The 15,271-nt window shown below is 45.8% G+C and overlaps 1 protein-coding gene across 3 annotated transcripts in view; it reads right to left on the bottom strand.

Moving 5' to 3' along the window:
• Window positions 1-3,306: 3,306 nt before the first annotated feature.
• The window catches only part of LOC126521752 (uncharacterized), a 136,668-nt gene continuing 124,703 nt past the window's right edge, over window positions 3,307-15,271 (bottom strand). For 2 of the 3 annotated variants that reach the window (XM_055065977.1, XM_072288653.1), the window contains exons 2-3: window positions 6,367-6,389; window positions 3,307-4,593 (exon numbers count right to left, since the gene is read on the bottom strand). In XM_055065977.1, coding sequence (XP_054921952.1) covers window positions 4,243-4,593; window positions 6,367-6,389 — 374 coding nt within the window. In that variant the 3' untranslated portion in view covers window positions 3,307-4,242. Of the gene's footprint in view, window positions 4,594-6,366; window positions 6,390-7,414; window positions 7,552-15,271 lie in introns of those variants that run through there. The other variant, XM_055065976.2, reaches the window with a different exon arrangement.

The following is a 15,271-nucleotide window of genomic DNA, read 5'->3' as shown; positions in this document are numbered from 1 at the left end:
AACAAAACTCTTTTTTTTTTCTCGTGCACTGCAGAGCAAAAATATTTGGGACACTTATGCATGTCATCGCGCACCATGGGAGCGCACATCACATCACTACTGTCATGGTCAGAACTCATTCCAAGTGAATATGCCTTGCGAACTCACCACCTAGCATTTGTAAGTTGCAATATGTGCCTTAAAATGACTAGTTAAAAAGTTATTTAGGGGAATGTCGTTACTTATTTGATTACACATTTTCATTTCTCGTGCATGCAAACAATGTCCGCCACTCCGAGTTATACAGCACAAAAAAGGAACGAGCCCTTGAGTCAAAAACCCATAACGGTCATCGCTGTAAAAACGATTGAAGTGTGGAAATAAGTGAGTGCCATAGCGAACTGGTTCATTGCCCAATTGCAACCTGTGACCCGTCAAAACCATGAAACAGCTTCAAAAGATAATCTGTACAAACAGGCATTCGGGCCGTTTCCAAGGCCCATATTCACAAAAACTTTTTGCTCTATGCCCGGGGTCCGATGGCAACCGTCACGTTGAGGCTTAGAAAGTGCACAGAAACTGGAGGGAACCTCAAGAATGATGATTCTCATGTTAGTATGCTGAGTATATATGTGTGTGTCCTTGTGGCATGCGTATTCATACAGTACGGCGAAAGGCATGTCTTTCGGAAGGGCTTTTCTACCCTTATTCAATCAGCCTCAGTCGTCCACAATTCTGCTAGCGTTCTTGACAAAACTGGTCAGATTCATGTTGTGTTCCTGGACTTTAAGAAAAGCTTTCGATCTTGTGTGTCACTCGAAAGTAGTTCAGAAACTTGGGAAGATAAATATTCCTACGCATGAATAATCAACTGGATCTTTGCATATTTCGCTAACCATACACACTTTGTCAGCATAAGCGGCCTCTCTTCTCACGAACTGCCATTTACTTCAGCATCCCTCAAGGTATACCGTGCTCTGTCCTTTGTTATTTCTAGTGTGTATTAATGATATTGTAGTGTAATTAGTCACGCCGTTCAAAGTTGTCGGCGTGCCTAATGAAACATTGACGCCTTAGCAAAACATCAGCGAGAATGTTTTAATATACAGGGTGTCCCAGCTAACTTGGACCAAGATTTTAAAGATACTCAAGAGCTCTAGAGAAATCGTACCGACTGCGTAGTAAGCGTAGTCGTATGTACTTGCGGCCAGAATTTTTTTTTCCATCACGGATTATTACTTAATTACTTTTAATTAGTGAACCTATGAATTATTGCTTGAATCGCAAGCTTATCAATTACAAAGTTGTAGGGCACCTTAAGTAACCTCCGAATCTAGCATTTATTTCGTGCTGAAGTGGTCCTGGTTGGTTTTTCCAATAAAAAACGAAAGCCCGCGAAATACGAAATAGAAGCGCACTCGCACGCCGCTATTCAAGCGCCTACAAGCAACCATTGAAAATTATACGGCTGCATTCTCTTATCGCCGCATCGTACAAGGCTCCACAACGCTTATCAATGCGTCAGCGGCGTGTTCTCGTGATTCCGCGACCATCACATAGATACAGGGCGGGAAGCCCTGTATCGAGCTGCCGCCGCTAGTAACGCCGTGGCTATTCGCTTGGGGGCGCTTGAGTAGCGGCGCGCGAGCGCCTGTCTCTTTCGTATTTTGGATGTTTCGCGCGCTTTTGTTTTTTTCTCGGAAAAACCAACGAGGCATAGCTGAGCACTAAACAAAGGCTTGATTCGGAGGTTATTTGAGGTGTCCAACAACTTTGTAGTCGATATGTTTGCCATTCAAGCAATAATTAAAAATTTAACTGATCAGATTAAGAATAATTATTTAGGCAATACTTCGTGATGAAAAAATAGTGGCCGTAAGTACATACGACTACGGCTACTATGCAGTCGGTACGACTTCTCTAGAGCTCTTGGGTATTCTTAACATCTTGGTCCAAGTTAGCTGGGACACCCTGTATATATATATATATACATATACATATATATATGTGTGTGTGTGTGTGTGTGTGTGTGTGTGTGTGTGTGTGTGTGTGTGTGTGTGTGTGTATATATATATATATATATATATATATATATATATATATATATATATATATATATATATATATATATATATATATATATATATATATATATATATATATATATATATCATGAGAAGCAAACAAACACTGACGTCAAAGACAACATAGGGGAAATTACCTGTGTTTTATAAACGAAATAAAGAAACGATAAATCAATGAAACTTAAGTGGATGAACAAAACAACTTGCCGCAGGTGGGGAACGATCCCACAACCTTCGCATTTCGCGTGCGGCGCCGTTTCCACGATGCTCGTGGAGATGGCGCCGCGGTGGCTCAATTGGTAGAACATCGCACGCGAAAGGCAAAGGTTGTGGGATCGTTCCCGACATGCGGCGAGCTTTTTTTTCATCCACTTTAATTTCCATTTATTTATCGTTTCTTTATTTCGTTTGTTAAACACAAGTAATTTCCCCTATGTTGTCCTTGGTTTGGTGTCAGTGTTTGTTGGCTTCCTATGACTAATAAATATCGGGCCCCTCAATTAACCTCCTTTCTTCTCGTTTACTACATAATGAGAGTCTCGAATCCGGCAACATTGATGCCTTCAGGTAGCATGTGTCGGTTTATTTACCAGTTGCCTTTACCCAAAAAGATCACGTTCTCGTGACGCCTGCGGCAGAAAGGATGTTCCACATCCGCCGCCTAGGTCTGTGAGTGATGGCGCTGGCTAACACTCCCAGGTTTCTACTAGGAAACATAAATACCCAAGAAAGTAAATGGGGAAACGGCGCCGCGGTAGCCCAATTGGTAGAGCATCGCAATTACCTTTATCGCAATTCAAATCCTCGCCACCTAACCGTGGAGTGGTGACGTCGCATATGCCATCACCGCCCTTTGCTGCCGTCGGTGAGCAAAACGGCGCCCGACAGACGGCGGTACGATTTTTTACCCAAAGCGCAAACGAGCGGCCACGGAGAAGCCGAGTCAATACAGAGCAGTGGATTCAGCGCTACAGCTGCTTTTTGGTCAAGTGGCGTGGACCGTTCAGGCGTCCCGCGGCATCACGTGGAAGTTGAATTCTCCGCTACTTGCCAGTTTGCGCAAGTTCCGTGAACCAGCAAAACCGGTGTAGCATTACGCCATAACGAAACTACTGAAACGCGAAAGCGCGGGCGGCGCAGAGTCGAGCGAAAACGAAACCATTCGACCGCCCGCGCCATTGTCAAGGGTAGCGTCAATGAGGTTTCTTTTTTCCAAATATCAAATATAGCTGCACGAGTAGCATTTCTTTTTTTTTTTCGTTTTATAATGCAATACAATGATCTGTTTATTACGAGTGGCTGAGTAGTAGTGGAATAAAAATGTAACGAGGAGTGCCTCAGTCATCGGGCCTGTACTTGAATGTCCCGGGGAGAGTGTGTAATCATGCTCTGCATTTACCTCAATTTCTCGATTACTAAAGCTCAGTTGGCGATAATATTGAGGCCTTGCTATTACTTTAGCACGGCTTAATATTTGCATTTAATGTCCCTTTTAACAACAACAAAATTGTGTGCGCAGATTGTACTGTCTTCGTCTGTTGCTCTTCTGCGCAGATAATTTTCACAGAACGCCTCTACCAGCTCTCTTGCCGGTAAAGTTTCTTTTGACATGCGATGCTCATTCCTTGATGCTATTATATATTACTTCGAAATGAAGAACAAACGATCTTTTTGGAGTAATATAAAGGCGACCTGAAGCAGTCAACATGTCTAATAATTCCTGCTGTCAAACAGCAATTGTCCACATTCGCGAACAGTAAACTATGGACTAAGCCTCCACAATACGCGAGGTACGCGTCAAGGTTGTGCTAGCCATGTTTTGTTCTTTCCACCACCGTGGCTCTGTCCGTTCTTGTCTGAATCAAAAAACGGTGTTTGTACGGTCGTTCCATGCATAGACAATATACAACATTATACTATGTTTCGTGGATGACAATCAGCTGAAAAGGGTACAGCCGTGCAAGTTCATTTCAGAAAATGTCAACTGATATTCCGCGAGCGTCATCTTTCCCATCCTATAGTGATTTGTGTGATCGTATCATTCGTATCATTTGAACAGTCAGTAGCCCACTGGACCTAACAGTTCGTGCCGCCGAACAATGGCTGAAGAAGCCAACGTTTTGTTTATTCACATCGAACCACGTGCAAAAATGATTCCTCGGAGCTCCCAACGGTCCTGTCACGGGTTGACGCCAGGGAGTGAGCTGATGATGTCGTTGATGTTCGGGATTCCGGTCGGAAATCCAGGGGGGAGGTTGGTAGGTATAGCGGGAGGGATCGCTGTGGGCAAGTTGGGCGGCATCGTCACGATGCCGCTGACTGCCGAAGCGGCCGCTCCAATGTCCGGCATCGTCACGATGCCGCTGACTGCCGAAGCGGCCGCTCCAATGTCCGGCATTGTCACGCCCGCGGGTAGGGTGCCTCCAGGAAGCAAGTTGGTCCACTGGTCCAGGCCCGGGAAGATTCCACCGCCACCACCGCCGCCACCGCCTCCTGCTCCACCTTCTTCGTCCCGTCCGGGACGCGAGTTCTGGGCCCACGAAACAGAGTCTTAGCAATTATGTCAAACTGCACAGTTACAGGCATAATATCCTCCTCAGACTCGAATACAGCTGATGGACGTAATCAACCTTCGATAATTTTTTTACTATAGGGAGTTTTAGAGATAGCGCACCCATGTTTGCGCACCCAGAACCCTCGACGTTGTGCTTGTGTTATTTTATGCTTCTTTTATGTTATTTTGTACTCCTTTTTACGTCCTTTTGCCAGTCCAATGGTTTGCGTCCGCTAACTTCAGGTGTGCGAAAGCTAAAATTACCTATTACCAACTGTTAAATCCCGTAGGCCGTCAGATACAGTAGCACACTGTGTCAAAAAAAAAAGTTACACAAACAGGGATAAAGTGCTTCAGAAAGACCGACCAGCGTTTCGATATATAGGTGGACCTGTCTTTGTCAAAAGCGGCCTTTTCCTCCTCGGCGGGTTAATCTTAACGGGTTCGTAGAGTGACGTCACGTGCGGTCGTTGACAGCAGCGGCTGGCTGCAAATGAAGAGACTGAAAATAACTTTCACGGACTTTACCCCTGTTTATGTAACTTCTATTGCCGACTGCTGCAGGTTACGAGCGTGTTTTTTTTTTTTTTTAAGTCTTTTATACTCTGGTCCCATGCTGAATTATGCAAGTCCATTTACATGGAGAAAGTAATCGTCTACTTGTGCTCTTCGCCGTAAAAACTGCTTTTCATGGACAAAGCACAGAGATAAAGTTGTATCGTGCGATAGGGTGGCGCGCTGAAGCTGCATCCCAGATTTTTATGCCACATCGATGTATTTGAAACGCACTTCACGCGTGTGCTATTCGTCGTTTGCGATTACCCAACGGAGCCGATCAAATTGGTGTCAATTTTCATGAAAGCTGGTGGCAAGAATATGCTTAAATCGCTTCCATGCAGGTGGACATGCATCCGATTTTACTTCCGGGATGAATATTTTACGTAACCGCTTTTTTAGTTAATTCTGAGAAAAACGAAATCATCGAATGCAAGGTGCATTTTAATTTACATGGGTTCGCATGAGGATTTAAGCTCAAGCATAAGAATCAGAACACATATTAGACCATCTTTCTTCACGTTTTACAAACGTGCATACACTTGTGCACACAGCGTCGATGTGGTCTCAAATTTACATGCGGAGAGCGAGACAACGGTTGCAATCGTTTCTTCTTGTTATACTCATCGCCGCAAAAAAGGACACCTGGAAACGTGTTATTGCAATTATGTTATATTACCCGCGCGGTGGCTTAGCGGCTACGGAATTGTGCTGCTAAGCACGGGGTCGCGGGATCAAATCCCGCCCGCGGCGGCCGCATTTCGATGGGGGCGAAATGCAAAAACGTCCCTGTCCCGTGCACTGGGGGCACGTTAAAGATCCCTTGGTGGGCAAAATTAATCTGGAGTCCCCCATTACGGCGTGCCTCATAATCAAATCGTGGGTTTGGCACGAAAAACCGCAGAATTCATTCATTACAATTATGTTATTGCGCTCAACGTACTATTACGCAAGCTCTTTGCGGCAGAGCCGCTAAAAATTACTGCAGAACTTATTGCTGTCCGTTGTATCGTGCTCCGTTAACGGTTTCTTTTATTTGTATGCTACTCCTATCTATGTCACCGCAGCTGGGTTTAGACAGCAGCAAAATTGGCCACAATAATACAAGCTCATGGAACATAACATCGTATCTCGACTGTATATGAAAGCTTGCAGTGACGTTATAACTTGTTGCCAGTAGTCTGGGTAACGTACCTTCATCGGGCTTGGAGCAGCGCCTTGAAGAAAGAAAAACGAAACGGATATTAGGTTGTGGCAGTGGACAATGCGCTAACGTCTGACAAGTGTTGGAGACCTGAATGGAAATTGAGATAAATTTAACCGCTCGTTCGGTTTTGCCTTTCCCATTTCGTTTATTGAATAATGTATTAGCCAGATTTAAATGAGCAACATATGAAGCACTGAGTGACAGCAAGTTTAGTACGACTGTGTTTATTATATTGTAGAAACGTCTGACTACGCAGTGCGCTTATTCAACGAGTTGTATCATTCTTCACGGACCCTTTCTGCAAGCATGCATGGAACCATTTCACAATGCAGTCGGTGTGCTTTCTTTCTCATATTTTTTTTGCTATAATGTATTCATTCTTTAGACGCACGACGGCACCACTACGAGGCCGAACATTAGTGAAGTTATGTCCACTTAGCACAAATCCTAAGAATATTAGCGACACCTGTCACCTGTCAACAAAAGCTGAAAAAAAAAAATGCATCGGCGCTAGTTACGATAATTCGAACGGCTTGACTCACGCTTTTGGAAACTGTTAGCTGGAATAGCACTGTATTTCGTAGCGCACTTAAGGCCGAATATCTCGAAAGTGGTGCTGGTCTTGCGACTCCTGAACACGACTTCGCTACTGTTAGGCTTCAATTTCGCATGTGCAACGTGTGTCTAAAGGGAAGAGTCATGAAGTTGATTAATGAGTATTTTAGTTAGCTGCCTAGATATTACGACTTCTTCACGCAGGTATTTTACGTCTCTTCCATAAGTGTACCTGGAAAGGCAAAACGACGCTATCTGTCACATGCGATTTAATATTATATATATATATATATATATATATATATATATATATATATATATATATATATATATATATATATATATATATATATATATATATTCTCGAGCTAAAATATAAACAGATGGTATAGCTCGCGCAACACATGAAAATATGCGTCGACACTCTTTCGCTGCAGTAGGTTACAGGAGCTTGGTTATCCCCAAATCGAGAGGCCTCACCGACTGATGAACACAAGACGGCGGCGACCACAACGAAGGCGACTGCGAATCTAGTCATTGTTAAACGTAGCTTCCAGTCAATCTTGCCCGACCGCGGCACAGGGCTGGCTTCGCTGTTTTATAGGCCGTGTGGCTCCCAGGGCATATGCTAAGTGCAGACGGTGGGGGTCCCGCATTTTTGGTAGATACTGAATGATGACAGGATGAGACGGCATATACCTCGGTGCGGGCAGAGTGACTGCTTCTTTCGAGCAACCGCGCGGTGCCCTGTTGAGCTTCGGGCAGCGGTTCAGAATGTGTCTCTCCATCGCGATATGCTTGCATTGCTTTCGCGATGGCGGCGGGAGAGGAAAAGGGCCCGCAAGTAACGAGAAAAGAGGCAGTAAGAAAAGACCACGATATATTTTGCCTGTCGCAAGCCCCGATGAAGTTTCCACGCCAGCAGACACGCACTTGCACAATTGATTGTGTTTTGTCTAACAAAAGATATGGCACCTTACTTCCTTTGTTTCTTCAGCGCCTACTGATTGATTTATATTAATTTCGTGTCCCGGAGGAAACACTTGAGTTATTAAAATCTCCAAGCATGTCTGACGGCTCTAAGGCAGCACGAAACTGCTTTAGATTGCTTGTGTAACTCTGAAGTCAACCCAAACTTGTGCGACAGTAAATCGCCAAGTCGAACGGGAAGAAATTGAGCAGGAGTAGCAATCCCACAGATTACCAGCCACAATCGCAAGAAAAATCTATATCATTTGGCCATATAAAAATTACTGCATTTAGCAATGCCGTTAAAGACTACTCCAATAATTTTTATCCACATTATTTCTCATGGCACGCGAACGTGTTTGTTTGTTTGTTTGTTTGTTTGTTTGTTTGTTTGTTTGTTTGTTTGTTTGATAGATAGATAGATAGATAGATAGATAGATAGATAGATAGATAGATAGATAGATAGATAGATAGATAGATAGATAGATAGATAGATAGATAGATAGATAGATAGATAGATAGATAGATAGATAGATAGATGCATTGCTGGTAATAGCAACGCGCCTCTTCGCAATGTTAACTTTTACATCACTTCTGCTAATTAACAGTCGGCATTTACTTTTTACCAGAATGGTTGCTTGCTGGGTAGTTGGTTCATTGCAACTTATGTAACAGCGCGAAGAAAAATTAAGTAAGTGACGACGATAGAGCAGAATGAAAAGAGCGCTCTTTATATGTCATCACTTCCTTTTTTTTTTTCGCGCTGTTAGATAAGTTGCAAGTTACTTGTTACCGCTGCGCAATATGCTTACAAGGGTGCTGCCCTTTGCCACGATGTACAAAATGAGGTGCTGCAACTGGCTCTCAACTACGGTTATGGTTACAGGGCAGCTACGACAGGGAAGCCTCAATCACTCAATCACAATTTTTTATCTCTCAGCTACGTCTACGATACTCAGTAAGGAGTTTTATAAGTTAGGAGACGCTAGCGGCTTGCCTACGTAAGAACCCGCATACGTTGCTATGGGGCCTTGCTTGAAGTCGAGCAAGTTGTATGTGCACACGCAGGCAAGCGCAACGCAAACCATTTACGCCCTCTGGTATAACGGTACGTAATCACTAAGCGATTTCCTAATTACACCCCATTTAAGCATTCTGGGAAGTTCCCTTGCATTCGTCTCACACAAATTTCTTCTCTTCCTGCTCTTTTCTTTTTGTCACTACCCGCAGTCCCCTCTTAACCTTTTGTTTTCCCTTTTCTAGCCCGATGCTTCCACTTCCTTCAGAGGACTGGCATTTTCACGAACGCCATTTACGAACACCCAGTGGAAGAATTATTAACTAAAAACATCTGCTTTGTTGCAGAGTACATAAATATCTGCCTTGTTGGAGAGTATATATATAACAAAAAGAAAGAAAGGAAAAGTAAGTAAAGGAGAACTTGAGGCCATGAAAGCCGCACACAGCAAGCTGAAAGAGACGAGGCGAACCTCGCCAAGGCCGGCCCTGATTGCGCACGTCTCTCCGGAAGCGCTAACGCGGATAAGGCGCCTTGTTCCCGTCCCACACGCTTCCGCTTCCTTGTGTTTCTCGGCGAGAGGCGCGTGCGCAAATGCGCAGTCGTGTACGCAACACACCCACGCACACACGCGCGCGCGGGCTTTTGTCCGCCGCCGCAAAAGCACGTTGCTTTATCTTCGGCTGCCGCATATCCTGACAGCGCTTGATTTTTGCCGCTTCTATTTCGCTCTGCTCCAGTCGCTGTCCTCTCCCGGTGCCCTTTCAGAAGACTTGTTTTGAGGGACACTAAATAGCAATACCACAAATCGGTTACGGAGAAATCTGCCAGGTGCAGTAAGAGCCAGGAAATACGTGTAGCGTGTGGAAGTAGTGCAGAAACCGGGAGCACATTTTCATGGCATCTCGCAGTATTCATCCAGAGCTAAACGACGAGGTAGTCCCTTCTTTTTTTTTTCTCGAGGGGGGCTGCGCTTCAGGTATAATAATAAAATAATAATAATCTAGAAATGAGTGTAACTCCACAGTGTGCAGAAAGTGCGGTAAGGCTCTGCAATTATTGTCATCTTGACCTTACTTGCTGAAGTCAGTGTGCCTGCACTGCGGAGGCCTAACCACTACCCCAGGCTTCGTGTTCTTAAGACAACAGAGAGAGAGAGGGGGGGAAGGACAGGAAAGGCAGGGAGGTTAACTAGACGCACGTCCGGTTTGCTACCCTGCACTGGGGGAAAGAGGTATGGGGATGAAGAGAGAGAGAAAGAACAGTTTCGGCGCACAGTTGAAGGTTCGCACCGAGTCTACACATGGTTGCGAAGACCTGTCGACTTGAGATGTTTCAACAGCGCTTCCGTAGCTTTCTGTGCCATCGACGCGTACGGCCATGGTCCAAGGATCCTCACTACTGAAAATCGTCTAGAGTCCAGCTGGTTAAATGCTGTCTGGAGAGCTTCACGCTCGACGTCGTATTGGGGACAGATACATAGTATGTGTTCAATCGTTTCTGTGGTTCCACAAGAGTCGCACATGGGCGTATCCCTCATTCCAACGCGGAACGAGTAGGCCTTCGTAAATGCCACCCCGAGCCAGAGGCTGCATAATACTGTCGCCTCAGAGGGGGAAACTTTTGATGGCGCTCCTAGCTTTAAGGATGGATCCAGCCTATGAAGATGACACTTCGGGAGGTTGGGAGAAGACCAGTATTTGTGTGTCATAGCGTTAGCCACGATATGAAGCTTTCTTGCCGCGTTGGTTCTGGATAAGGGTATTGGAGCTGGTCGGGCTTCCAGATGTGCTAACCGGGCGGCTTCGTTGGCGAGGTCATTACCAGCGCTGCCGGTATATCCAGGTAGCCACTGGAATATAAATTCAAGCCCTAAGACAACAGAGGAAAAGTTAATGAATCTGGCGTTGGAAAATGATAAAAGGCGGCTGCCATATTGTTGGGCAAGGAACATGCAGAATGAAAAGACATTACTTTTTAGTGCAATAAATTTAATCCAGTCTCGATTGTTTGCTAACATAAACGACTGGTGACAAGGGCCAATGATGAACGCAGAAAGGTAAACTTGGCGAGCTTAGTTGCATCAGCCACCACCATGTTTCAAAAGGGATGCGCAATAATAGGATGGATCTACATATGCCCTCTAAAGAGGCAGTAAATACCCAGAAGTACCATAGAGAGGCAATATAAAACAAATGTCAAATTAGCTAGACTGATAGACTAAAGTTATAGAGCACCGAACATGCCAAGCTTAACCCTAAACGGAACCTTGTTAAGCAAGAAAATCAGTAAGACCAACCAGTTAATTGTGACGTGATAAATGTTGACCTGTGTCTGTTCTGGATTATGGTTAAAAGTATTCTCACAAAGAAAGTTTGTATTTTCTCTGAACATGCGCGAAACGCTCAGGCTGGCAACTTTAAAAAATTTCCTCCGCCCAACACCTCCCAAAAGATATGATTCAAATTGCACTAAAATACCATGAAATCTGAAATTTGTGACATGGCATTCACGCTCACGGCACCGCGGTGTGAGAGCGAAGTTCAAGAACGAAATAATCCTTTACATTTTTTGGCGCCAGTAATAGCCAACCTTCTAGCGCCAAAGAAATATAAACGCAAGTGTGAGACTTGCTTTGTTTTGTCTGTTGTGTAGAAGTCCTGCTTACGACGTAATGGTATATTTAATATCGTGCATGATGCACAGCTTCGGTTATATGTATGCATGAAAGAAAAGAAAGACATAACACAGGCGTTGTTCTACAGAAGCAGCGTACGGTCATTAGCAGCCATTGGATTTGTGATTGAACATCCTGGATGTGACAGACACGTAGAAAGAAAGGAAGAAAGCGAGAATGAATGAATGAATGAATGAATGAATGAATGAATGAATGAATGAATGAATGCTAAGTGGTGCAGCGCGAAGCAGGACCGAGGGACCGAGGAGCCCAAACAACTACCCTTCTAAATAAATGAATGAATGAATGAATGAATGAATGAATGAATGAATGAATGAATGAATGAATGAATGAATGAAACGGGAGAGTCAGGAAAGCGTGGTAGTGACCACGATGACCACGCGACTATGGCTTTCTATTGCCGAGTGCGAGGTCGGGGTTTTGATGCCCGACTGCATTACGATGGGGGCGTTATGCAAAAAAGACTCGGGGGCATTAGGGTGCGTGTTAAAGGACCTGCGCGCTCTAAATCGATTCGAAGCCCCGCGCTATGGCATTACTCAAAGCCCCTGCTTCTGGACATTAAAACCCATTTCTTTCACTGTGCACAAAGGTATGTCACGGCTCGAGTTGCGGTGGACCACCCAAGGCAAAATCCAAGGATTGCCCCAAACAGAAAATAGAGGTGGAAATATCGAATCGAATGAGAAAGACCAGTACGTCACGCAAGCTAGCGACAGCGTAAACGCACCACCGGAGGAGGCGGTCGCGTCGTCGACGTTAACAAGCTATAGGTCCAAACGAGAGCTTTCCGACTTTAGTTGCACGGGCCCAGCAGGAGCAGATTGAATCGGCATCAGTTGGTCTTCTCCAGTTATTGAGCCGAGCGAGAAGAAACGCAAGCCCGAATTAAAAGTGTATTGCCACGACTGCCACCGCGGGCACGGACCTTGGAATGTCAGCACGAACGACGACAGCGCGCCGAGGCATGCTCTGTCATCAAGATCATGCTACAGCAAACAACCGAGGCCCTGCAGCTGCGACACTCTCTGGTTTAAATATGCAAACCGTGCGAACAACTACGAAAACTATACACGCTTTAAACAGCCTCCTGGCCACGCAGTTGCAGCCGCGAAGATGCATGTACTGTGAAGCGTGCCCGTATGCGTTGCACAGAAACAGCCATGCTGCTCAGCTCTCGCCATCAACTTCACTGCGCCGCCATCCCTCCTCCTCACATCGTGTTGTTCCCCCGAACCCTTTCTGGAGTAGCTGGCCGGAGGCACTTTCCCTCAGGTCAACCTCTCCACCTTTCTCATTCAATCTCAATCAATCAATCTTTATTTCGCATTCATTTATTTACGAAAAATGAACGCTTGGACAAGAACTAAAAGCTGCTTTTTTTACGGCTTGACAAGGTTTTTGCGCGTATTCATGACAACGGAGACATAATAAAATAAAGTTCGTACACTTTAGTGTGTGCAATGTACGAATGTATAAGTGAAAATGTGCAAGGTGACATGTACAATCAACCATTATGTAAATGAACAATCAGCCATTAAGGTTCATCTCTCTCTCTCTCTCTCTCTCTCTCTCTCTCTCTCTCTCTCAAAACACATAAATCAGCGCAGCGGCCTGTTGTACAACGTCGTCGCGCGCGGGTTGTATCTGTGCCTGACAGATTAGTGTTATTCCTCTGTTAGAAGGTAAGCTCCAGTGGCTAACGCATCCTTACGAATGAACGACGATCGAACGTGAGGGCAAAACGTAAGCCTTGCATCTCCATAATCGAACGTGGGTGAGTCACAGAACAGCCCGCAGAACGTGCTGGGAAATTATTCGCGCATAATTGACGCGCGCACGCGCAACGATTTTTATGAGCCTAAGCCAACTGGATCGGTATCACGACACAGCAGCCCATGCAGCTCGTGATGCCTTCGTCAAATGCTCCAGCGAGCCACTCCACAAAAACAAGCCAAGGTCGCACGATCCTGGCAAGCGAACACAGTGGATGCTTTTTATCATGTTTTTCTTTCTTTTTTTTTTTTTAGAAATCAGCGACCACAATCTGGAGAAAAAAAGAACACCCGGGTGCAAGACGCTGCGTTGCCCTCGGCGCGGTACTGAAATCGTTGCACTGAAAATAGTTAATGCCTAAACAACGACATGATAACATTTGCGGGTAGTGAGGTAACAGCCAGGATTGCAAAATCCAACGACTATATTAAAAAAATATTAAGGTGGTTGAGATGCCAGGTTGTTGGAGGAAGGGAAAGGGTGTTGCGTAAGCGCAGACACAAGGTGATTTGACTCTGCACGCTATAATGTAAGCCGAGTCATTTGTTGCAATTGTGGGACAACACTGCAGACAGAGGAATGAATCCGAGGTAAAAATAACGTTGGCGGCGCATCCATACTTTGGAAATGATTGGCGACGTTAATGCGATTGGCAGTTTATCGTATGATGGGTTCGTAATTGGTGATATGTTTTAGAAGCTGTTATTATTATCATGAAGTTATTATTATTATTATACCCAGGGGACGTATTCTCGGACGATCCCTTTCGGCGATGATATCGCTTTCGCGTAACGTAATGCTCTACCATCCAATCCGCTCATCCGGTTTTGCTCAAACATCCAATAAGCGTGCAACGAAAGTGATATCACTGAAAGTGGCAGTCCGAGATTACGTCCTGTTACGTTTCGCCTACAACGCGCGGTAATGCCGGCGCGGATGCAACGGACGCCGGGGCTTTGTTCAAAGCGGCGGACATTTTGGCCCGTTCGACGCCGCCGCAACGCCTACCCGCCAAGCGTGTCCAGGCGTGTTTCAGTGCCACGTGTCTTCGTGTGTGCGTGTGTGTGTGTGTGCCCACGCTTGTCAAAGCGCGGCAGCCGGGGAGCGGAGCTCCCCAAGTGAGGTGCCAGGAGGTCTGTCCGTCGGCGGGTTGGCGATGCTTCACTACACTCGGCTCACCATGTCTCTCGGCTCGACCGTGCGCGCCGTCGTGGGCTCATGCTCCGCCGTCGCGTGGGCTCATCCCGTGACCTTCCTTCTGGCCCGCGACGCCGAGAGTATAAGAGCAGCTGCCCCCGGACGCCAGGAGAGAGGCTCCGATTTCTTCTGTTGAGTTACGTGCTCTCCCGTCTCTCCACTTCGGTCGACCTGACCGGCCGCTCTTTTGCTATGTTAGAATAAACAAGTTGTTCTGTTACCAGTCTTCTCTTGCTTTGCCGGGACCTTCGGATGCTTCCAGTGCCCCAGGCCGCCAGGCCAACGCTACCCTTGGGGCTTGCGACCCAGTTGCAATAACGGGCGTCAGCACCGAGTCCCCAACAACTGGTTGCCAGCGGTGAGATCGCGACAACGGAGGCCAGCAGCGAAGAGATGCGGTTGACTGTATGCTGAGCAGCACAACGACCATCCGGGAGCAGTGCAACGAGCCCTGTGTGATGACTGGTTGCCTGCAGCGGAACGACTGCGCTGAATTCTTGGCTGCGAGGTTTGGTGAGTGCGGGACTTTCTTCTTCTGAGTTTTGCCAGGCTTTTGTTAGTGTTAGAAACAGAGCTGGTAATTGTGGTTGTCGTTGCTGCCGGGTTAGTTTGCGGCAAGACAATAGTAGGCAGTAGAGAAAGCAGCATTCAGAGCAGCCATGGATTTGAAGTCGTTGCG

Source organism: Dermacentor andersoni, chromosome 6 (assembly GCF_023375885.2).
Source record: "Dermacentor andersoni chromosome 6, qqDerAnde1_hic_scaffold, whole genome shotgun sequence".
In the NCBI taxonomy this organism is placed as follows: domain Eukaryota; kingdom Metazoa; phylum Arthropoda; class Arachnida; order Ixodida; family Ixodidae; genus Dermacentor; species Dermacentor andersoni.
The sequence above is the reverse complement of the archived record's forward strand: the minus strand, read 5'-3'. Positions and strand labels throughout refer to the sequence as shown.